The sequence below is a fragment of the Dioscorea cayenensis genome, chromosome 17 (genome assembly GCF_009730915.1).
Source record: "Dioscorea cayenensis subsp. rotundata cultivar TDr96_F1 chromosome 17, TDr96_F1_v2_PseudoChromosome.rev07_lg8_w22 25.fasta, whole genome shotgun sequence".
NCBI lineage: Eukaryota > Viridiplantae > Streptophyta > Magnoliopsida > Dioscoreales > Dioscoreaceae > Dioscorea > Dioscorea cayenensis.
The window spans coordinates 2,495,395-2,520,671 of NC_052487.1; the positions used below are offsets into that span (position 1 = coordinate 2,495,395).

Genomic DNA, 25,277 nt, shown 5'->3' on the forward strand with positions numbered 1-25,277 from the left:
TTTTAACCCAAACATAATATTAACAAAAACATATTGACAGTTTAATAAATTTTGTTCAACAATTTTGGTCAAAACTTTCATGTAATGTTTAATTTGAAACACATTGTTGACCATTATTAACATATTTAAAATAATATCGAATATTATATTCCTTAAATGACAATTTAACCTTTATTCTCACCACCTAGGATTGCCATGTACCGTTCAATAAGAAATCTAAACTTTTAATTTCACTTCCAAACGTATGAAAAAAAAAGGAAATTTTTTTCCAAAAAATAGTAAAAGAATTACTTTATTTATTTATAAAATCGACAAATATTATATTTTAAAGACATGTATAGTGTGTGCATGAATAACAAATTGATCCTACATATCTCACATTCTCAACTTCGTAAAAGAATTCACATTCTCAACTTCGGAAAAAAAATTTGGGTTACAAGCCTGCACACACAACTGCTGATATATTAACGCTGATATTTTTAAAAGGTTTTAAACTTAAAATTTTTAAATATCACACACTTTTTCCACAAAGAAACAAAAACCACAAGCGTATAAACCCTTACTTTATTTTATTAAATGAATTGTTTGAACGTGAGAATATTATTAGTTTTCCAAATAAATAAATAAATAAAATAAACACAACAAATATAGAAAGACTACCGAAATAGACTATCTCTACCCTTGTTCTTTCTCTAGTCTTCCCACGAGAATCATCAACCAACAATGACGTCATGACCGTGACGTCATCAAACCCCCGTAAGTTCTATAAATTTCGTTTTTTTTTTCTCAGAAACTTCAGGCTCGATAATCTCGACAAAGGAACCGTTCGTGTGAACGGATCGGAATGGAAACGGGTGCCGGGAAACGCCGGAGAAACGAATCGGAAACAACGACGAAGGAGGAGGTCGGGGAAACGAGGGATGTGACGGATGACGAGGTCAATGAGTTTTTCGCCATCATTCGCCGGATGCGGGAGGCTCGGCGCCGGCTCGCCGGCTCGATCGGCGCCAGATCACGTGAGGAGCGCGTGAGGACGAAGAAAAACGACGACGACGACGACGATGAGGAGATTTGGAGATGGAGACCGGTGTTCGTTTTGGAGGACTTTAAAAGGCCTCAAGCCGAACCTAAGCCGGCTCAGCTCGACCTGAACACCAAGCCGGAAGCCGACGACGCCGGTGATCATACCGGATCGGTGTCCTCATCCGAGAAGCAATAAAGCTTCATTGATGATCTATTGAACACCTTTGTTTCTCTCTTTTGTGTGAATGTCACTTGTGAACATAACGCTTTGGATTATTTTTTGCCATTTTGTTTTTATATTGTAAAAGAATTATTATGGTGGAAATTACCTATTACCCCCACATTCAACTCGTCTCTCTACTCAATTGGTTTATTTTTAAAAGTAAAAACCGATTAAATTAGCGGTAGATGATAATATAATATTATTTAATGTTAATAAAATAAGAATTATAAAAAAAAAAAAAAAAGCTGAGGACCTGGTTTTATCCGGTGGTAGTGCAGGGCCCACTTGTATCTTGAGTGACGTCATTAGCTTTCGGAAAGAAAGTGTGTGAATTACGTAAGGAAGGGATTAATTAAATAAATAAATAATAATAAAGAATAAGAATAATATATTGAATAAATGGGAAAGCGATATGCGGTTTTAGTGAGAAGCTCGAGAGCGGGGGGAGGGACGGCGTTGGTCTGGAGATCGAGAGATGAAGCGGAGAAGAGAGGGAGAGGATGGAGGGGAGAAGAAGGCTGGGGAGGGTGATCGGACGGTGACGGACGAGGAGGTGGAGGAATTCTTCACCATCCTACGGCGAATAAGTGAGGCGTGGCCGATGATCGCAAGGAGAGATGGTGATGCGAGCGTGAATCTCGGTGAGCGGTGGCTGCCGGAGTTCGTTATGGAGGACTTCGAGGCTGGAGAGAGAGATCAAGGACCAGGATCACGGGATGAGGACCAGATCTCGAGGCAACTCGATCTCAATCAAGAGCCCAAGTCTGATAGCGTGCCGCCGAAGACACAGACAGAGACGGCGAGAAGAAGGTGATGGTGAGGAATTTTCTGTAATTTTTAGATATTTATGGTGTTATTTTTTTTTTTAAAAAAAAATTTGTTTGTTTGGTAATTTGAATGTTAGTTTCTTTGTTGTATTTTTATTTTTAAAAACAATTTATAATTATTTTAATTCATAGAAGATATATATATATATATGTAATATTTTTAACTTTTAAATATTTACTTTGTATTAAGAGGAATTTCATTTAGTTTAATATTTAATATGATTAAAAATTTAAGAGAATAAAATAGAGCTATCCTGATATTTTTATAAAATTTAAATTCTTAAAAAAAAAAAAATAGCACTGTGTGTTGATTGGATGCATAAAAACTATATAGGGCCCTCTTATTTGAATGGTCGAGGGCTTTTTTTTTTAAATATTGCTTTTTTTTTAATTAATTACTAAAATAGGTATTTTTTTAAAATTATTTACCAAATTAGGCATTTTTATTTTTTTAATATTAAATTTTAAACTTTTTTAATAGATGTGGGTTCCACTGGTTTTTTTAATATTAAAAATTTTTATTTTTTTTAAAAATCGGCAGGTCCCACTAGTTTTTTAATATTAAAATTTATTTTTTTAAAACTGAGATGCCTACTAGTTTTTTTTAAATTAAAAACAATTTTACATTAAAACCCTTATCATTTCATAAAATTTTTTACAACTAGTTTTATTCTCACTCTATTTTTCACTAATCCCTAACGGATAAGGGTTTTTAGTAATATTCGGTTAAAAAAATTTAAAAAGATAAAAAAATTGTTGTGGTTAAAAATTTTTTTATATACATAAAAAAATTAAAATTATCTCCAATAATACATAAAAAAATTAAAATTATCTCTAATATTAGAATAGTCAAAAGATGTAATTGTTAGGGTAGGGTGGAGAGTATTATTGGGGGTTGATGGGATGAATTATTGGTGGCAGTGGCACTCACCCCATTCACAAGAGCTATTAGATCAAATTCATCATAACCATCCATTTGTTAGGGTGGAGCTCAAAAATTATCTTATAGTAAAAGATGTAATTGTTAGGGTAGGTGGAGAGTATTATTGGGGGTTGATGGGGATCGAATTATTGGTGGCAGAATAGCCTCACCCTGATTCATAAAAGCCATTGGATCAAATTGATCATAACCATCCATTTGTTAGGTGGAGGCCTCATTCGCTAATCCTAACAATTACATCTTTGACTATTCTAATATTAGAGATAATTTTTAATTTTTTTATGTATTATTGGAGATAATTTTTAATTTTTTTATGTATAAAAAAATTTTTAACCACAACAATTTTTTTATCTTTTAAATTTTTTTAACCCGAATATTAGTAAAAACCCTTATCTGTTAGGATTAGTGAAAGTAGAAGTGAGAATAAAAGCTAGTTGTAAAAAAATTTTTATGAAATGATAAGGGTTTTAGTGTAAAATTGTTTTTAATTTAAAAAAAACTAGTAGGACCCATCTCAGTTTTAAAAAAATAAATTTTAATATTAAAAAACTAGTGGGACCTGCCGATTTTTTTAAAAAATAAAATTTTAATATTAAAAAACCAGTGGAACCCACAGCTATTAAAAAAGTTTAAAATTTAATATTAAAAAAATAAAAATGTCTAATTTGGTAAATAATTTTAAAAATACCTATTTTAGTAATTAATTAAAAAAAAAACAATATTTTAAAAAAAAAGCCATGGTCGAGCACTTAGAAAAACGTACCAAAATAGTTGTTAGAGGGGTCATTTCATAGTGGGCATTGGGCCCTATAAGTTTAAGTGGGTTCCAGATAGTTGGGCTTAGTTCAAGGCACCTCCACAAGTCATTGAACATTATCATAATATCTTAAGCACCAAGTAAATACCCTGTTAAGATAGACGAGCTTTTTAATTTATCATCATAAAAGATGAGGTGGCAGACTTAATAAGTCATGAATTTACCATTGACTTACTTATTAGTCTATCAGATTGAATTTCTAATTGTTTAAAAAAAAAAAAAAAACTGAGATCAAATATCAAAATTTATATATATAAAGATGGTTCAGAAAAATTGAGTTATTAATTTTCTGTATGTGTATATTTTTTACTGGAGTTTTTGTCTGTTATTTATTTAAAAAAGTCAGTCAAAAATTTTATAAAATAATATTTTTATCCTGATTTATCTAGTATTTTGGGATTTGATATAGCATTGTTAAAATAAAAAAAAAAAATATGTAACCGGACATCAAATGGGACTAACTTGGTGGTGTTGTCATCATCGTTGAGCAATGATTCTAAACCTTAAATGATGACTATGTTAAAAAAAATATAATTATATTTAGAGAAATAGCATATTAATATGTGTAACAGATTGAGTTTCATTGAAATAGGGTTTTAGATTTCATTGAATTTAAAATGAATTCTTACGTCACTAAAAATAGCACCAAATTTATAAAAATAATGCGACATGTCACATGACTTATATAGTGCCTCGATTAACTCCATATATATATATATATGGATCATGAAAAATTGTTATTAATTTTTTTATGGATCATGAAAACATGAAACACTAGGGCTTAGATTTGAGTTTATATTTGATCGGCAGTTCATGGGCTATTCTCTAGGGTAATGCAATAATATCTCTTCCCCTTGCTTTGAAATTCAAAATTTTTTGTTTTTATATTCAAATTTAAGTTATCTTCATAACGATATAAAATTAAATAGATTTAAAAATTAATATTCAATAACATTATCATTAAAATTTATATTAATCCAAATTATTCTTTGGATAACAATTTATTTTTAATTTATAGTGAAGTTAATCTTTTGCATAAGAGTTATATATACACTAGAAGGCTAGCACATAGGATCCTTGATCTATGTTTTTGAAGCACCATCAACTGTAAATTTTCAAATGTTGATATAAATCTCAATAAGGTACGTATCAATTATACAATAAATCATTGAATCTTTTGTGTTAAGAAATTTACTTAAAATTATCTGATTGTGTAGACATTTGAGTTTTTTTTAATGGTGTTTACATAAATCTATAGTTTATCCATTTTATTAAAATATATATATATATTTACATGTGACTGTTAATGGGTTATATGTGATTTTATGAATAATTCAGTGGTTTTTTTTTTTCACTGGCTCCTAGAACTTGGAGACATTCAAATTGCTGGTTTTGAGTTGTTTGGCAGCCAAGTGTTATGTTGGAATTATAAAGTTGGGCTTATGTTTCATTAGCTCAGTTGTGTGATTTTTTGCTCACTTGTTGTTCAACTCCCAGAGTCTTTGAACTGCTTGGGTTTTCTCTTGTTTTATCGCTGATTCATGCTAATTATGAGTTTAAAATTTTAGTATTTATTGTTAGGCCTCAACATTATTTTCATAATATATATATATATATATACATATTGATAAAGGTAAAAAATAAACAATTACATTAGTACATCAGTTATGCTATCCTAAAAACTTCCAGAGATTTCTCATATAAGGTAAGCTAACAAAAAATAAATAATTCAGAGGAGGCCTCGTCGAGATCGTTTTCTCGGATGAGGGTGAGGATACGGTTGTGGTTGCGGTGGCGTCTTCAGGGAAGGCGAAGAAGAAGTCTGTGAGGATTGGGCTGAGAATTGTTGGTTGATAGAAGCTTGGTCTGTGAAAAATAGTGTGACTGTAAGCTCAAATGAGAATTGTTTTACAATATTTCAACTCAAAGCCATTTTTACTATGAGTTGAATTACCGGGGAATGGAAGTGAGAAGTAACTTGTATCACATGTGAAATGTATTTTTACCTCAAACCAAATACTAAAAACTAACTTTTACATGAAAAACTAGTTACTTCACTGATACTTATACTTACACCAACTTATTGTCAACCAAACAACCCTGTAATTTTTTATGCTTACACAGTGCTATTTTATATCTTATAAATATTTTCTTAGAAACTCAACATTTATTTATACCAATTGTGTGTGTACATATATATAGAGAATGAATCATCTATGAACGTTTGTAGATTTGAAATCTAAGAATGTTGCTATCAACTGTTAGACCGTCCAACCCTATTTCTACTACACTTACAACAACCAAATTATAAATAAAATCAAAACTAAAGAACCTAGTCAACCCTTGATTATGTCTCAATGTAGCATCATGCTTGATACTGTATTTACCTGTGGACGTTCTACTAACGTCCACAGCTCATGTTTTCTCACATATACATATATATATATATATATATATACTTTCTTATCATTTACTATTGACCAACACCCCACGGTCACTGCCATCAATCCCATGGCTTATGTAATATCAATTGATTATTTATTTATTTATTTATTTACTATTATTATTATTATTATTATTTTCTTTTACAAAGTGGACAACAACCTCCACCACGAATTAGTTATCTAGCATATGCACTCGCCCAAAAGATGAGGCAGTTATAAGTATTCTCATATAATCAGGGACTGTTTTTAGCATCAGTTCATAATGCGTGCATTTTAAATCCTGGCAATGAAAGTCCTCGTAAGAAAGTTCTCACAATGGATCAATACCATTGTACCAAAGCCCTTTTGGTCAATTACTTTATTTTAAAGGTAATTATGTATTTGATTTTCTCAAAATAAAATATCATTGAGAATTTCATTTATTTCAAGGTTCATTTGTTGCATAGTATAAGATAAGAGCAAATATAATATAAGAACCGGATAGGACCATATAGTATTTTGTTTATACATTTGAAGTGGGAATTGTATGTAAATTAATAAAATTATCTTTTATATTATAAATTATATTTTTTGAAAAGATCTATTTTTTGCGCACACCTATCTCATCGTTGAGACACTTTTCTTCCAAGTCTAGAATATGATGATTGAAAGAAGAGGAGATATAGTAAAACCCTCAACGTTGAGAAGCTTCTCATCCAAACCTAGAGTGTGACCATGGATAGAAGAATAGATATATGAAACCCTCATCATTGAGTGGGTTCTCGTCCATACTTATGACTATAAAAAAAAATAGAGATATAGTGAAATCTAGATAATAAAAAGAGATCGAGTGAAATGGCAAAAAAGTAAATTTTATTTTTCCTCATATTCAACTAATTTCTATCCTGATTTTCCACACAAAATTAGTTATCATATATTTGGTAGGATAATTGGCTTACCAAACAGAAATAAGATCGGGTAATATATGATAGCTTATTGTATTCTATCCTTCATATTTTGTCCATTAAACGGGCTTTTAAGGTACTTATTAGTTGTAACTGAACCCCATTTGCATGTGATGATAATCAAAGTTTATCTTATTTCTTAAATAATTTATTTTTTTTCATGGAAATAAATATTCTGCTTATATAATACTTATAAGAACTTATTTCGCAACATAAAAAGAAAAAGAAAAAAAAAGATTTAGTGATGGTTATTAAAATCTATAGGATTGACTAGTGATGTGATCCGTGGCTCTTGTGTCAGTGTACCAATTTGCATCCACGGCATAGGATTCAGTTATCTCGGCAACAACTGCTACACGGGTGCCTTCAATTGATAGGAATGGTCGAAGCGATGATACACACTTGACATGTGAGATGATGACTACCCCCGGAGTTATGCTGGTAGTGTCCACGCCCTCTGTGCCACTGCAGCTTTTGCCAGGCCCACCACGGTTTCCACGTGATGCCGAGTTGAGTGAGCATCTCAAATGCCATAAAGTGAGCATGCACCTCGTTAAGTGAGACCAGCTCAACCCCCGTGGTTAGAGATGTAACCGGCGGATCATAGTCATTGTTGAGCCTTGTGAGGACGTAGGTGGCGATCTCATCATCGCTGAGTGGATGGCCAATCGTAGCGAGCATGTCCACCAAGTTTTTACCTTGTTGAATTACTCCGTAGCACTGATGTCCTTTTGCAAAGAAGCAAGCTCACGCAGGATCTGCATGACTCTGGCCCTAGAACTTCCAGATAAGAACATGCAATCAAGGGCCGACCAGACCTCGTGAGCAGTAGTCAACAAGAGGACCTGCGCAAGTACATTCTCAAAGAGCGAAGAAATAATTGCACTAAGAACCATCTTGTCCTTTTGGAGCCTCTGTTCATACGCCGGTTGGTCTCCATGACGACTCCATTGTTTGTAACACATGTGATCATCTTCTTCTCCGCAACCACCGATCCATCTACATAGCCCAGGAGTTGTTAGCTATGAAGGTAGGTGAGGAATTGCGCCTTCTACGAGAGGTAGTTTTCCCTACTCAAACTCACATTGATCAGGTAAACAATGGGAAGAGCTAAGGGAGTCAATAGAAGGCCACCAGGCGCTGAAGCGGCACCAGTCATGACGAAAGCAAGAGTAGGGCCGAATCAAGCAACAAGCTCTTATGCCATCTAAAGAAATGAAGAAATAGATTGGTTTTGGAGAGAACACACAAGGGGTTTTGTTGTGTTTTATGTTGGTATAATACTCAAATTGGTCCCTCTACTCAGAAATACTTCCAACTAGTCCCTCTATGATTGAAAATAACCCAACTAATCTATCTATTTTTAAAAGTAGAGATACTAGTTGAAAAGAGACTAATAGTAGAGGGACTAAGTGGGCTCATCATTTCTGAGTAGAGGGACCAAAAAAATAGTGGGACCAATTTAAGTATTATACCTTCTATGTGTATATACTCGGGAAAATTGTTATATTGGCTACATGATGCATGATAAGGAAAAAAAAAAAAGCAGAGAGAAAGAGATTACAAGAGAGGTTACAAACTCATTCTATCTCTAAGAATAGATAAGAGTTAAATATATTAAATATACAACTCTATCTTTAAGGTGCTGTTTGTTTGTAAGGAATGGAATTAATAATGAATGAGATAGGAATTAGAATGAGAGGGAATGAATTAGGAATGGAAAGAAAACTGTGTTTGGTTGGAGGGTATGAGAGAGTAATTCATTGGGAATGAAAAAAGTAAAAGAGAAAATTTGTGGTGAAAAGACTTTTATATTCTTAATACAAGTTAATAAGGAAATAATATTATGATAGATAATTATCTTTTATAATAAATAATAATTATTTTTTAATTATAAAATATTTTGACTATTGTTATTTTTATTTAACTAAATATTTCACTTTAATTATTATTTATTATTAAAATTATCTATTTAATTATTATTTAAACTAGGTTATTATTTTTAATTATTAGTTATTATTTTTTACATTAATTATTATTTATTGTTAAAATTATTTATTTAATTATTATTTGAATAGATTATTATATTTAATTAGTAGTTACTATTATTTCACATTAATTAATATTTATTATTCAAATAACCTAATTAATTATTTTTTAAATTAAATTATTATTTTATTTATTGGATATTATTATTTCACTTTAATCATTATTATTATTGAATTAAATTATTACTTTAATTATTAAATAAGAGGGGCAAATGTGGTATTTCACCCCAAGGAGTTTGAGAGGAATAAGCAATCCTCCCATTTTTGGGAGGATTGCCATTCATCTCTCACTCCTCACTTATTCCTTCCTCACTTCCATGCATGGTCATCCAAACAAGGCATTGGAATCCCCAAGTAATGGTTCACAATCCATACCTTGCAACCAAACACCCCCTAACACTTTGGAAGCGATGAAGGCGGGCAAGTAGTTCTCTGTATCTCATCAGCACATGATCTTTGAAATCAGAACTATAGTGTTGTTTAATATCGCAAGGGAAATCAACACTTGGTTACCATAATGAGTTACATTAGACCTGGACAAAATGATCATTGGAAGACCTTTGTCGCGAGTAGGTCACAGGTTCGATCCCAGAGGGGATGAATTTCGTGTCTACTGTATAATACCTGGATTTTGTTGAGGGACCCTTTGGCCCATCTGTCTGTCTGATCTAATTTTTCGCTCTTAAGAGTGTAGTCTCTAACAAAAAAACATGCCTTTTATGTGAGAGAATGGCCCATCTTAGTGAGACCTAAAATAAAACTCATCATAATCCAAGTATTGTTTCGCTTATTCGGGTATTCACAGTCCCTAAGCCTTTTATCTCATTTAAATAAGCGTCTCTCACCAATTGATCCACGACGCTTGTCATAAGAGCGAGACAAAGAGTAGGCCGCAGGTTCTATCCCAGAGGAGATGAATTTCGCGGCTAATGTACAATACATTGATTGCGTTAAGGGGGACTGTGGGCCCATCTGTCTGTCTGATATAATTATGGATGGCAATGGGGCGGGGGCTGGGCCGGGCGCCGGCGGGGCACTATTCTTGCCCCGTTTTTTTAATAAATCTCCCGCCTTACTCATAATTACAAATAAGTAACCAAAATTCATAAAAAACATTTATAAAATAGATTTTTTTTATAAAAACATATACTTATAAAAACAAACTCAGAAGAAATTTATTGAAAATTTTTAAAAAAAAATTCACTTACCCCATACATTATATAATGTTTATAATAAATTAAATCATTATCGGGGCGGGGCGGGGCGGGGCAAGCAAATACCAAACCCGCCCCGCCCAAAACCGGGGCGGATCGGGGTGGATCGAGGCGAATCGAGTTTTGCCATCCATAGATATAGTCTGTCACTCTTAAAAAGACAGTCTCTAAAAAAAACATCTTTTTTGAGAGACTAGCCACCTTAGTGAGACTTAGAACATAACTCAATTGGTGAGAGACGCCCACTTTAATTGAGACAAAAGAATTATGTTGCGGGTTCGACTCCGAGAGAGTGTGAAATGCTCAAATAAATGAAACAGTACCTGGCTTGTGCAAAGTTTTATTCTGGGTCTCACTGAGGTGGATCAGTCTCTCACAGTGTATGTGGAGGATTATGATCTCATGGACTCCTTAAAGATCTCTCAATGTATTGGTACTTGGGATCCAATCAACATATTGAACAAAACTGGAAACCATTGGTCTGGATCACTTCATATCTGAATTAGAAATATGTATTTAATATACCCTTCCATAAGCATGTAGCTAGTTAGTTACCTCTTTTTGCTTATCCTCATTGTATCTTTTATTTCTTTTGTTTCTTGATTTTATATATTGTCTCGTTAGTATCATCTATCTTGTAAGTCTTGACTGCACAAACATTCATATATATTATGTTTTCCAACTTAAGTAAAACAGATTTGAGCAAGTCTTTGATGTTTTTTTGAATTATTTACAAATGAATATGTTAATCTTGATACCTTTCTTGAAATTGGGATGTATGTAATTGACTCATTCTTTAATTTCCTTTTAACAGTTGAGTATACTGTGAGGATTTGCCGGCGTGGAGAACGGATAGGTGGGTTAATCTTTGAAGTTCACATTGTACTGCTACTCATGATTCAAGCTCTTCATTCTGATTTTTTCTTTTTAATAAAATGGGTAAATCACTAATTCAAGCTTTTCATTCTGATTCTTTTTGTTAGTCTTGATTCCTAGATAGCTAATTATCAACATATTTACCCAAATACAGCGGCTGGAACTAGTAATTTCTGAATGCAAAGGTTTCATTTCCTTACGATAAAAAAAACTTGTGATGAATTTTAGATTTCATTGATACTTGTTTATTGATTCACCAATGCTTCCCTTGCAACACATACAGCTTCAAAAATATTAGAGTATATAATATTTATTAAGTATGAACCGACATATGCATGCATGCATGGCTTGATTGATAGAACCACCATTTTTCCAAGAACGTTCTTGGGGATAAAGCTGGCCATGTAGTGACTATTTACAAACAGTACAAACTAAACATGCATCGCTGCTTTGGGGAGCTAAAAATAATTTTAATTCATTTCTTAGTATCATTTAATATATATATATATTATTGATATAGCCTGTTTGAATTAAAATGCTGAATAAGATGATGAGTGATGACAGACTTATTTCATCTTTTAATGGATTTTTAATTTTCCTCCCATTATTTAAAAAATGGCAATGAATTTTAGATTTAATCAGTACAAGTTTGATTCACCAAGGGTTATATATATAGGCACAAAAATTTGAAATTACATCTATATTTAATAACTTACTCAAATACAAGAGAGAGAGAGAGAGAGAGAGAGAGAGAGAGAGAGATTATATAGCTATTAAAATATTCGTATGCAAATTAAATTAACATTTAAAAATTTTCATACTTCACAATTTGACTAAAATATTTCCGTATAAATGCAAACATTTTACTGTTTCATTTTTATTTAAAATGAAAAAAATATATTCCATTCACTGCTCACGTTGATCGATGTTGATAGAAAAACTATATAAAATTATTCAATAAGCTTAAGACGTTAAGTAATAAAATGAAACTTAAAAGGGGCCAAAGTGAGAAAATTAAGTCCAAAGGAGTACTGCAAAAACAAAAATAATATCCTAATTTGAAAATGCCTTTGTCGCATAATTGACCACACAACACCAAGCAAGACCTTCCACGCTATGAATTGCCAGCCTTTGAAAAGAATTCTGATATTTTTGTTAAAAAAAATTAAATTATAAAAGCAAAGAAATAACAGTCAATTTTATACAAGTTCAATAAGAATTGGTATTCTATTTCTCTCCTGAGATATAAAATTTATCACATTTTGTTTGAATTTATAAAAAAATAAATAAATAAATTTTTATAAAAAAAAATTAAACTAATATATATATAAGGACACATCATTCACGTACGTCTAAAATACTATAGTAATAATTAGATTTATATTTAATAGTTATGCTAATTCATATACAGTGACAAACTGTGTATAACAACAGATTAAACACTTTAAAATAGTAAAAAAGAAAAACACGACATGATCTAATAACTCTAAATCAAACATCCCTTAAAAAAACACCACCTAACTATGTTCTTAGGTAATGTTTTCACAATATATTTATATTTATATTTATATTTATAGAAAAAGGGTAAAAAAAGGAATAAAAACAAAGAGAGTTTGATTGATGTTTGTTGTCCACTGAGAAATCCAGGCTTTTTCCAAGGCAATATTATGATCTGGTTCCTACTTCCTAACAAAAGATGCCTGATTTTTGAGATTTCGAGTATCTTTTGTGAACTTGTATCCAAACCAACAAAGCTTCCTGCCAACTTAGATGATGCAATGCATGTGCAACACCTCTCTCTCACATGGATCATTTCTTTTTTTCAAAAAAACTCCAAAGAAATTAAAATTATTATAATATATTATTTTTTTAAATTAATATAATTATTTACCCATTAAACCACTTAACTAGTTTTTTTTATATATAATTGATGATAAATCCCTTACTTAAGAGTTATGTTAAAATTGATTTTATATACAAATTTACTTCTTGGTCTATTAAATTTTTTACGTAAAATTTTTGTTTCTGTGAAATATGGGATTAAAAGTTGAAATCTACTCTAAGATGAGAGCATGGTATGTTGTTGAGTTTACGGAAATGCTTCATATCAGTGGATGTCCCTAATTATAAATTTTAAATATGGATACGTTATTGCCTAGTGTCAAGAAAATAAAATGAATAAAACAAAATAAAAAAGAATTGATTTTATATATGACCATATAAGAATCAATCCAAAATGAACCCTCAGACCTCAATTCTAGATGTGTGTATAACATCAATATATTCCATCAACACAACTTCCTCTAGAATGCATTTCTTCCTAAACATAGATATACATATATATATATATATATATACAATCAAAATCAACAATTAATTATGGACACTGAAGACAGTTGATGAAGCATTCTCCCCAACAATAGGGAAAAATATTTAACCTTCTTAAAAGAATAAAATAAGTGACATAATTTATTGCATTTGGGTTAATGAACAAGTTGCTCAGAAGCAAGTAGCTTCCTCTCTAGCTTGCTTTATCTCATTCGCAAAATAATTTTGTTTACAAATTCCTTATATATATATATATATATATATATATATATCAAATAGAGATCAAAGGATCGGTTTCAAAACTAACTAAACTGTGTGAGCGCACGGCGCTTGTGCATGCATGCATTGATCAATCGATCAAGCTTCAAGATGAACATTAATGATGACAACCACCACCGAGACTGGTTCTCATTTATATGGTTAACGTGATAATCACATATTATTATCAATATTACAACCACGTGATAATCCGAAGAAATTACCACATAACAACGCTAGTATTTTCGCATTACTGCGAACCAAACAACGAGCCTGATGAATACTTGAATGTCGCTCAAATAACTAATGTGAAACTAATTCTGAATCCGTTACATAACCCTAACAATATCCGTTTGCACGAAATGCTGCAGACGAGGAGAAGAACGGTCAAGGTGCTCTCCTTTTTTCCAATTATGAACTTTGGGATTTTATATATTGATTGATCAATCTCTTTTTGCTTGTTTATTGTGAATTGGTCATCATAGACAAACAGGACAATTGTTTATCCTCTCTATATCTTTTAATTCTCTGTTTTGTATCATTTAATATATACATATATATATATATATATATATATATATATTTATCTGTATATGGTTGAATAAGAGCCCCTTTTTTGCAGTCTATGATATGATGAGACAAATACATTGAAGATGATGACCAACTTATTTCTTCTTTAAATGGGTTTTGTTCTTCCAAAAATTATTTTAAAAAAAGTGGCAATGAATTTAAGATTTAATCAGCACGCAGCTTGAATCACAAATTGCTATTATATATATATGGAAAGATACAAAAAAACTAAAATTAACAACTATATATATAATATCTTAATCAAATACAAAGAGAGACATTATTTATAGCTATTAAAATATTTGAATGCAAAATAACATTTAAGATTTCTAATACTGTACATTTAGACAGAAATATTTCCGCATTAATGCATGCACTCACAGTTTTAATCTTAAATAAAATGAAAATAACATTTTACCTTTCGGCGATGTTGATAGATAATTTATATAAAACATTTCAATAAGTTTAAAACGTTTCGTAATAAAATGAAACTTTGATAGGGGCCAAAGTGAGAAAATTCCAAAGGAGATATCGCAACGTCAGAAGGACTTTTTCGCATAATTGACCACACGATCTTCCAAGCTATGAAAGGCCGCCCTTTGAACAAATTTTCTTTATTGGACTAATTCCAAATTTCAAAATAAAATATAAAATAATTAATAACATTTTTTTAAAAAAAACAAAACAATTCAACGCATTCAAAATTCAAACATACTATAAATAAAATAAATATGACAAAATGGAAAAGAGCTGGCATGACAATCAAAATAAATGATATCTATCCATCACCACCCAACAAAATCAAGCCATAACTTTCAACACTTTCATGGACTTAAACACTAAATATAATACATACACAAAAAGACCCCTTAAAAATACATAAATTTCAACTGAGGATGAAAAAAATTAAAAAAAAAAAAAAGATAAATTTCAAAACCAACATACAAATGGAAAAGCTTTTTCTTTCAAAGCTTTTTCCATTTTCTCAAAATTATTACAAAGATTTTTGTTTAAAAAAAAAAAACAAAGAAAAACATATCTACATATTGGACTTACATAATTACAAAAAAGTCCCCCAGAAAATTATATTCACAGTGACATCCTCTCTTCCTCAACAACAGCACAAAACACAAACATAAACAAGATAATCATCATCATCATCATAAAGATCATTAAGAAGATCATTAACAACTAATCTTTGTAGTTAGCTTAACTTAATCGGCTCAGAGGTGGTAATATTTACGGATTATGCCATGGCAGTGATGCCGCGAGTTGGGTGGTCACGGCGGTCGAGGCACGCAAAACCCTCGATGCGGACCGGGGCCGGTTTGAACCCAAACTTGGTTGGACCGCACCCTTTCCTTGTTGGAGATAAGGGCGAACCGGTTTGGTGAACCGGTCCGGTCTGGAAAACCGGTTTATCTTCTCTGAACCGGGCGTCGTGCACTAACGGGTTAGCGGATCTGGTCGGCGGCGACCCGTTAAAGAACGGCGGTGACGATCCCACCTGGTTATGCTCCCCTCCCTAACAAAATAAAATTAAATTAATTAACTAAATTAAAAAAAACTACTTTTTTCGAGAAATTAGTAGAAAAAACCACAAAAAAATTTAATTTTAAATTAATTAAAAAAAATTAATTACCTTTGAGAGGAAAAGATCAAGGAGGTCGGAGGGAGAAGGGGAATCGGGCCGGAGACGGTGGCGATCGAGGGCGGCGACACCGGCGAGCTGACTAAGCCGACGAGGTTTAGGGCAAAAGACGGGGCCTTGGCGCAGCTCGGCTCTCATCTCCTCCAAGGCAGCGTAGCGGCTCATCCTTAACCGGATCTATTAAGATCTATGCCCTAAAACGCCTGAAACCAAGAAAAATCCCCAAATTTCTCATCAGATCTAAAAAATTCTCAAATTTCAAAGAAGAAGGAAGGAAAACCAAGATGAAAGCTTTGAATTTGGAGGAATAATTACGATAAAAAGAGATAAAAAGACTCACCTAAGCTACCAAAAAGGGAAGAAGAGGATGGAGAAGGAGAGGATGAGAGAAAAGTTTTGTGAGGTTATATAGAGATACAATGGATTTAATTTTCTTTATTTGGGAAAAAAAATATTAATTTTTTTAATTTAATGGATGATATTGGTCAGTGTGAACCCTTTTTTTTATAGAAATAAATAATTAAATAAATTGAATATTATTAATTTATTAATTAATAAATAAAATTAGAAAACAGAGGAGCCCACGGGAAATATAAATAAAGAGGAGTTAGTTCAGTCATGCGAGCAGTGCAGTGCCCGAGAGAAAAGAAGCGGGGGTGCTGTTTTCAATGTTTTTTTTAATTATTTTTTTTAAAATAAATATTTAAATATTTAAATATTTAATTAATTTTTTAATATATATATTTAGATAAAGGAAATTTAAAAAAACAAAAAAAAGGAGGGATAAGATCAAACAGGTAAAGTGGGTTGGATGGTGGCCATTCATTTGAGTTTGAAGGTATGACCATTTCAAAATAAAGCATGTGTATTGCGAGAGTGGACCCAACTTTTAGGTTTAGGGTTAGGGTTAGGGTTAGGGTTTGGATGACACGACGTGGATCTCTATGTTTTATATGTGATCTTTAGGGTGTGATTGCTGCCAGCCAAAGTGGTCGTATTAGTGTATTGATGTGATATGATGCCTTTCCTATCTCATAAATATTTATTTTTATATATATAAATGAAAATATAAAGATGGAAATCAGATTAATTTTAATTTTTTTTTTATTTGGTTTATTTGGATTTAGATTTGAGATGATAGAATCTGTGTTTTTTAAGAATGGATCAAGACAATAATAAACATACTAATATTAAATTTTATAAATAAAAAAAATATTGAAAACTAAGACTAGAGAATTAGTCAAAATTCCAAAGTCTATACTCAGTCAAACTGTAAAAGTATTAACTTGTCAAAATTAAATTTTTCTTTTTTCTTTTTTTTTTTGTATTTTTGTTTAATATTATTGCTGATATGCACTAAAATGAGAAAGATGAGTGGTAGTCAGAGTGAGATAATATTCTTTAAAAACATGATAATTTAACTTTTATCAACAAAAAAGAATCTTTCTATTTATGTAAACAAATATACAAATTTATCTCATATATATATATATATATGTATTAATAATGTCCATAACCAAAAAAAACAATGTTTTTAAGGAAGTTTTTTTACATTGGAGGTGGCAAAAATAATTTGGAGTGGAAACTGTTTATGTATTGAGTTCCATTGATTTTATTTTTTTATATTTTTTAAAGATGAAGCATATCATGTATTTGCATAAATATAAAATTAAATATTCAATACACTTTGTATTCTCACTCTATATAAATTGAAGTTTAAATTCACCTCCTCAGTAATACACTAATATTTTACACAAAACACTCTATGTTCTTATATTAAGAAATTGTTAGCAAAATTTAATATTTTTAAAATATTATATTATATTAAAATACTTATTATTATTATTATTATTATTATTATTATTATTATTAACAATTATTTCATTGCATTAGAGTTGTTAGGTCTTAGTTTCTATCATGGAAGTAAAAGTCCATGCTAATAAAAATTTCCATGGTTTTGTTTTTCCTTCCCTTTTAATATATTTTGTGGATGAGATTGATAAAAGCAAACCATGGATTGTGACTCTGCACATAAAAGAAAATTCAAAGACGAAATGTCTTTAGACTTAGTGTTTGAGCAAGCAACCCAACACCATAATAATAATAGGAACTGATTTTTATGTTAAGTTTTCTCTCTCTAAATAATACAAGAAGAATATAAAATATTTTGAACTTTTATAATTATATGAATGGTCCTTTATACGTACGTGGTCCTCCATATATCTTTTAAATCAAGAATCCAATTCTTTTGGGTTTTTTTTTCAACTTTGGATTAATAAAAAGACAATAGGTGCTAACCTTTCCTTATTTTTCTTCTAATTTATAAAACAAAAATATAGTACATCATCTCATTAATTACATGTTTGAAGTTAAAACAATACAAAATAAAATTACTTTTAATTTTTTAATTAAAAAGTCATTTAATTTGGACCATCTTGAGATATTTGTTAGGTTTGACAAGCCATTTGGATATCACTTGTCTCTTTAATGAACATTATATTAGTAAAATAAATAAATCAATTATTAAATATTTTATTTATTAAGTAATGCTTGAAATGAGCTAAAGTAAAGAAGACAAGAAGGCTTAGAAATATAAAACAACCGGCCAAGACATTGTGTGTTGCATGTCATCCTTGTCGGGTCCATGATCACGATGGATCCAATAAGAATAATAATTCATGTGCTCGTATTAAATTAATTTAATAAAATAAAATAAATGCCTTTTTATCAAGGAGAGGAAAATACTTGGAAAGGTCCTCTAGATTCCAATCAAATCGTTTGGAAAACAGATTTCTAACATGACTTTTGACCAAAAACATTAGGGCAAAATATGGGTAGGGTTAGGGTTAGGGTTTGGGGTATGATCATATTTATACCCACTTATTTAAAGGTGGAATTTAGGTTTAGGGTTGAGCGTTTAAAGAGTTCTGATTTGATTTGCATGTATGAAGTTCAAGACTTCTTATGCATTTTATTGTATAGAGCATCATTAAATTTATTAGTTTGACATGTCAATATCTTGATGTTGTTTATTAAAAAGTAAAATTAAAATATGTTGTCACATGTTAGGTAAAAATTAATTCACTCCATCATATGAAAGATAATATTTACAATATAATTTTTAATAAAAACTATATATATATAGGCTAAATGTCATATACGGAAGTACTTAAAGCAGTTGTAAATGATAAAAAAATAAAAAAAATAAAAAATTGATGAGAGATATAGACACAAAGTTGATGTGAGAGATAATACTACAATAGAAGAAACATACATAAATACAATAATGAATCTGTTGAGATACATCAACATTGTAAATTTCACGCACGTCCCCAAATAAATGCCCTTCACACACACACATATATATATATAACAATGATATAAAATAAAAACAAAAAACAAAAACACACATATGATCAACTTACATATAAAAACAAAATCATCAATTCAATTTTAACACCCCATAGCTTTCTACATATGTATTAAAAAATAAAATTAAATAAAAAAATTTAAAAAAGCAAAGTCCAAAAAAAGCAACCCTGTCATAAAATGTTAAATTTCAAATTAATAATAATAAAAATAATAATATCAAAAAATATACCTTACCTTCCATGAAGCTTCCAACCCTAACCTTACACTCCTTATCATCTTTGTCTCTTTTTCCGGACTCACATCCAATCAAATACACAACCAGTAGTACTAAAAAATCATACAACCATCTCTAAATCATGCCACGTACACCACCTCTCTCTAACTACCCATCTCTTCCCGGGATACTGAACCACATCTATAACTACCCATAAACTGAACTCCATCTCTCTCTCTCTCTCTCTCTCTCTCTATATATATATATATAAGCATACATATAACCCTTTAACTTCTTTTCTTTGAAACCCTAAAATTAAAAGAGATTGATTAATTAAGTGAAGATGGAAATCCATACCGAGCTATTGCAGAGCTCTGAAGGTGCACAACCATGGAAGATCAACGCCGGAGATTTCCGGTTGCCGGAGAGACCAAAGGAACCTCTTCTTGCCTCTCTTGTGCTCAAGAGTACAACATCTCTCCATCTTTTTCTTATTTAAAAAGTTTTTTTTTCTTGTGGTGCTTTAATTAGTTAGAATCATGTTCATATTTTCCATGTTGCAGTGTATGGTTAGAATGTAAAGTTATGTCTACTTGAAAAGATTTTTTTTTTTTAAGGAGATTAGTTAATTAAGTGATTTTAATGGGTTTTGGTTTGTTCTAGGCAAGGAAAGGAAAATTGCAAGGTATTACAAGAAACAAGAGAAGTTGCTGAAGGATTTCAATGAAATGGAAAGCATTTCCAGTGCTGGATTTACTGCAGATGCACCAACTGAGGTTTATTTTGGACCTACTTGTTGTTTTCATTTCAATCACATCATTTATCATGAAAGATGAACTAATATATATATATATATATATATTTATTTATTTATTTATTTATTGGTTTTATAGGATGAACTTAGAAAGCTTGCGAGGAGTGAAAGAATGGCTATAAACATCTCAAACTTTGCTAATTTAATCCTGTTTGTGGCCAAAGTTTATGCATCAGTTGCAAGTAGATCAATGGCAGTCATTGCTTCAACCTTAGATTCTTTCTTAGATCTTCTTTCCGGTCTCATCCTACTGGTCACATCTCGAGCAATGTCGAAGCCGAATCAGTACAGTTATCCGATCGGCAAAAAAAGAATGCAGCCAGTGGTAAGCAAGTTGAAGAATATATATCAAAATGCTCTAATACCATTTTCAACTTGTCTCTTAATTCTGATTCATCTATCAGGGAATAATAGTGTTTGCATCAGTAATGGCGACACTCGGCTTTCAAGTAATATTCGAGTCCGGTCGCCAAATCCTCGAGCAATCGCAACCGAACACTGATTCAGTGAAAGAAAAATGGATGATTGGAATCATGGTCTCAGTCACAGCAGTAAAATTCATACTAATGCTTTACTGCAGAATGTACAAGAACAAAATTATCAAAGCTTATGCACAAGATCATTTCTTCGATGTCGTTACTAATTCCATCGGTCTCATTACTGCAATTCTCGGCATCAGAGTTCGCTGGTGGATCGATCCTCTCGGAGCTATACTAGTAAGTTAAAATTAACATTACTATTCTAATAACTAATCTTGACACAAATCTGATTATAAATGTTTGTATTAATTCAGATTGCAATATATACAATTAGTACATGGGCAAAGACAGTGATGGAGAATGTGTGGTCACTGATAGGACAAACAGCACCACCAGAATACTTAACAAAGCTAACATATTTGATATGGAATCATCATGAAGATATAAAACATATAGATACAGTGAGAGCATATACATTTGGGTCACATTACTTTGTGGAAGTGGACATAGTGCTGCCAGGGGAGATGCAACTGAGCCAAGCTCATGACATTGGAGAGGATCTTCAGGTTAAGTTGGAGCAGTTGCCTGAAGTTGAGAGAGCTTTTGTTCATGTGGACTTTGAGTTCACTCATAGACCTGAGCATAAGGCTATGGTTTGAGTCAAGATTAAGTAATGAATTAAATGTAACCTTTTTCTGTTGTTAATATATTATCTTTGTCTTATTTGTTTTCAAACTAAAGATATTAACTTGTAATCTATTATGGCCAATTTATAATTTTCTTTAATCTACTACTACTACTACTATATATATATATATATTCTTTTGTTTTGAAGTTAAATGCATCTTTTTGTTTCCAATTTTTAATCTCCTTCTATGTCTGTAAGAATCCCTCCAAGTATAAAAAAAATATAGATATTATTTATATTAAAAAAAAATGAGGGAGACAACCACTAAATTTTCCGTGGTTCTCTTTTAATTCTTTTGACTTTTTTTCTCCGCACTAACTTTTCAGAAGGGAATTGATATAGATGTTTAAATAATTATTTTTGATATCTTAAAAAATAAAAAACTACTCACACAACTTTTTTTTTTTTAATAAAGCGGAAAAACCATAAATTTATTAAGATAGAGAAAAAAACATGGAGAACCAAGTACAAAGGAAAAAAGTATCGAGCAGAAAAACAACAATAATAAACCTGATATCCTCACCATGAATGAGAATAATAGTTAACATGATTGAGAGAAATACATTAATGAAAAAGAGGGGAAAGATAACTAGCTGAGTCGGCGAAGTCAACCAATAGGAGACACAGTCCTGTTCAGCAACAAAAGAAGCAAATTACTCCTGATCTGTGGTGAGCACCATATCGCCTATGAGATCGGTGGATCTAGAACTCAGGAAGTTGAGGGAACGCTTGATCCTCTGAGCAGTATCAGAAATCCAAGAAATAAGCATATTAGCTGTCTTATAGAGGGTAGAAGTAATTGGTGAATAGTTTTGGTTAAAAATACGATTATTGCGTTCCAGCCAGATATTCCAGAAAATGGCTATAGTGCAGAGATTCCAAAGAATTCTAAAAGTAGAATTCAAAGATGGGATCCAATTAGTCCAGATATTGGAAACAGAGGATGAGAGAGTTTCAATATCAAATAAACATATGAAAAAAGACCAAATTCTCTCTGAAAAGATACAATCGATGAAAAGGTGATCCACTGTTTCTGAATTATTATGACATAGAATACATGTGTCAGTGGCATTTAGGTTGCGGCCTTTTTTGAAAAGATTCTCGAGAGTAAAAATTTTGTTTTTATAGGCAAGCCAACAGAATAAAGTTATTTTGCTAGGGGATTTGTCTTCCAGAGTTTGGAGTAAAGTTGACTGCGAATTCCTCCATCAATTAAGAAGTTGTAGAAGGATTTGATTGAGAAGGTTCCATTTTTATCTAAAGACCAGGTATAGGAGTCATCTTGATCATTTGCACAATCCAGAATAGTATTTAAAATTATAGCAAAATCGTCGGTGGAGGTTGTTCTAAATGGATTACCTTGGGAATTAAGTATATGAATAAATTGTATTAAAGTAATCCAATAATTGGAGAATAGATTTTGGAAAGTTAAAATGCCCATTTCATTTATTTTGTCTTTTTTTAAAGAATGTGGGAGACCACTACTAAATCTCCGTGGTTCTCTTTTCTTCTTTACAAATTCCTTTTTATTTATTTTTTATATAAATAAAACTTCTTTTCAAATTCTCTTCACACTTTTCACAAGGGAAATGACATAGATATAACAAATAAAAAAATAACTTATAAATATAAGAGATGGGCGTCAACTACAAGTGGTAGTGGTTGTTAAGCGACCATTTTTAAGATATAGGAGAGAAAAGATATAACAACAAATAGAGGATATTTAGTTACAAAGAATGGAATGAAAAGGAGTGGAAGAGTAATGGCAATGAGGAGATTAAAGAAGAAATGTGAATAAAAATTATATTTAGTTGGAAAGATTGATGAGCTAGTTTATCAAGAATAAAAAAGTGAAAAAAAAATGATAAAATTACTATTATGTTCCTTATGCAAATAAATATTATATAAAGTGAAAAAAAATATATTAATTATTATAAATAAATATTTAACTTTAATAGGTCACAAATCTCAAATTTTTTTATAATATCATTCATTAGCAATTAATTAACTATAATAAATAACTAATTATGCGTTTAAAGATGTTTTAAATAAATAATTAAATATATTTATTAATATCATTAATTAGTAATTAATCAACTATAATAAATAACTAATGAATGATGAAATATAACTAATTAATTATTATAAATAAATATTTAACTTTAATTATTAGTTATTATTATTTCATTTTAATTATTAATTATCATTAAAATACTCTATTTAATTATTATATTAAATTAAATTATTATTATTCTTCTTTTAATTAATAATTATTTTTAAATTAATTTATTAATTTATTATTTAAATCAAATTATTATTTTTATTATTAAATAAATTAGTAAATTAATAATTTTTCCTAATGAACGAGGGAGAATGAAATGGAAGGATTGTTCATTCCTCGCTAAAGTCCCAACAATCGGATTCCTCTCATTTAGAATATTGGAACAATTAGCACACATGGTACTGGCTTACAACAAGATGATTCCACCATCCAAAATGGGGTTTTCAAACACGCCAGTATAAGCATGAGAAGTTATGATGTTGACCTCCTCACTTATGATAGGTGGTGTTATGTCATCACCAACCTTGAGGTGTGAATTCAAGGAACAAGTTCTAGGGCTATGCGCTAGTGACCCAACAATTGGCACCTAGTATGCTCAATTGGAGGTGGCCTTGCCACTAGTGAATGGTGCCATGGTTGAATGGTGTTACCTTAGTTTTGCTCATTGCATTGAAAATCTTCTCAAGTAATCATTCAAGGAACTTCTCTCTTATCACAAAGATCTTCAATTCCACTTTGATCTCACCTTGTGAGGAACACGACACTACTTCATAGGGTCTTTTTTTTATTGCGCATTCTCCTACAATATTAGCTTGAGCATAGATTACTTACAAATCTCTAGTAAATAGTGAGTTGACATAAATAAAAGGATTACCAACAAATAAGCAGTGATATTATGATTTGGTTAAAGATAACATCGTGCATCAATCTATGTTTGATGATGGGAAAAAAAAAAAAGTTTTAAGAGACCCTTCTAGTCTAACCCTAGATAAACACTCTAAAATTCTTTTTCAAACCTACTATGCTCCCATTTCAAGTCAAAAGATAAATAAATAGACACATCTCATTGTACAGATCGGGGGCATTAGTAATGACTGTGAGAGTCAAAGACATCTCTTAAGGAATGGGTTGTTTGTTTTGGGTAGGTGGATTTTTCTAATGGTACACTTCCATCCACTTTGAGGAAGTTGGGTGGTGGAGCAAGGAGCTAGGACCACTATCAACATAGATTGATAACTTGAACATTTTGTTCTAAGAGACTTGGCAACTTGTATGTATGAAACCCCATAGTCCATACTAAACTGCATGAAATGAATTTTCCAAATAATTTATTTATGAATGTTTTAGTAATTTAAAATACTAAAAATTAATAGAACCGCTCCTTTTTACATGTGAAATGATTGAAGACTTGAAGTGTAGATTTTGGAAAGTTAAGGGTCTAAAATGCATGATTAAACATATTTATTTAAAAAAAAATTAAAAAGA

At 31.0% G+C, this 25,277-nt stretch overlaps 4 protein-coding genes and 1 non-coding gene across 6 annotated transcripts; 3 read left to right on the forward strand and 2 right to left on the reverse strand.

Annotated features, from left to right (window-relative positions):
* The first annotated feature begins 780 nt into the window (after window positions 1-780).
* LOC120280914 (protein NEGATIVE REGULATOR OF RESISTANCE-like) lies at window positions 781-1,366 on the forward strand. Its single transcript, XM_039287886.1, has one exon. It carries the CDS (start codon window positions 845-847, stop codon window positions 1,217-1,219), a length of 375 nt encoding a protein of 124 aa, XP_039143820.1. The 5' UTR covers window positions 781-844; the 3' UTR covers window positions 1,220-1,366.
* Window positions 1,367-1,662: 296 nt separating this feature from the next.
* Window positions 1,663-5,861, forward strand: LOC120280927 (protein NIM1-INTERACTING 2). 2 transcript variants are annotated; one of them, XR_005542448.1, is made up of 2 exons: window positions 1,663-2,062; window positions 5,564-5,861. XR_005542448.1 is itself a non-coding variant. In XM_039287898.1 (2 exons), the coding sequence occupies exons 1-2, from the start codon at window positions 1,722-1,724 to the stop codon at window positions 5,682-5,684; spliced, it is 456 nt and encodes a 151-aa protein (XP_039143832.1). In that variant the 5' UTR covers window positions 1,663-1,721; the 3' UTR covers window positions 5,685-5,861. The 2 variants fall into 2 exon arrangements, 1 of the variants encoding a protein (XP_039143832.1); XM_039287898.1 differs by having other exon boundaries at window positions 1,663-2,056.
* A 1,878-nt stretch (window positions 5,862-7,739) lies between these two features.
* On the reverse strand, window positions 7,740-7,878 carry LOC120281533. The gene has a single exon (XR_005542673.1). It is a non-coding gene; the product is annotated as a small nucleolar RNA Z247 (small nucleolar RNA).
* A 7,525-nt stretch (window positions 7,879-15,403) lies between these two features.
* Window positions 15,404-16,611, reverse strand: LOC120280131. The gene is made up of 3 exons (XM_039286873.1): window positions 16,504-16,611; window positions 16,155-16,366; window positions 15,404-16,037 (listed from the first exon to the last, which is right to left on the reverse strand). The coding sequence occupies exons 2-3, from the start codon at window positions 16,326-16,328 to the stop codon at window positions 15,759-15,761; spliced, it is 453 nt and encodes a 150-aa protein (XP_039142807.1). The 5' UTR covers window positions 16,329-16,366; window positions 16,504-16,611; the 3' UTR covers window positions 15,404-15,758.
* Window positions 16,612-19,985: 3,374 nt separating this feature from the next.
* LOC120280121 (metal tolerance protein 7-like) lies at window positions 19,986-21,817 on the forward strand. Its single transcript, XM_039286859.1, has 5 exons — window positions 19,986-20,216; window positions 20,413-20,525; window positions 20,643-20,888; window positions 20,968-21,279; window positions 21,357-21,817. The coding sequence occupies exons 1-5, from the start codon at window positions 20,093-20,095 to the stop codon at window positions 21,699-21,701; spliced, it is 1,140 nt and encodes a 379-aa protein (XP_039142793.1). The 5' UTR covers window positions 19,986-20,092; the 3' UTR covers window positions 21,702-21,817.
* The last annotated feature ends 3,460 nt before the right edge of the window (window positions 21,818-25,277 follow it).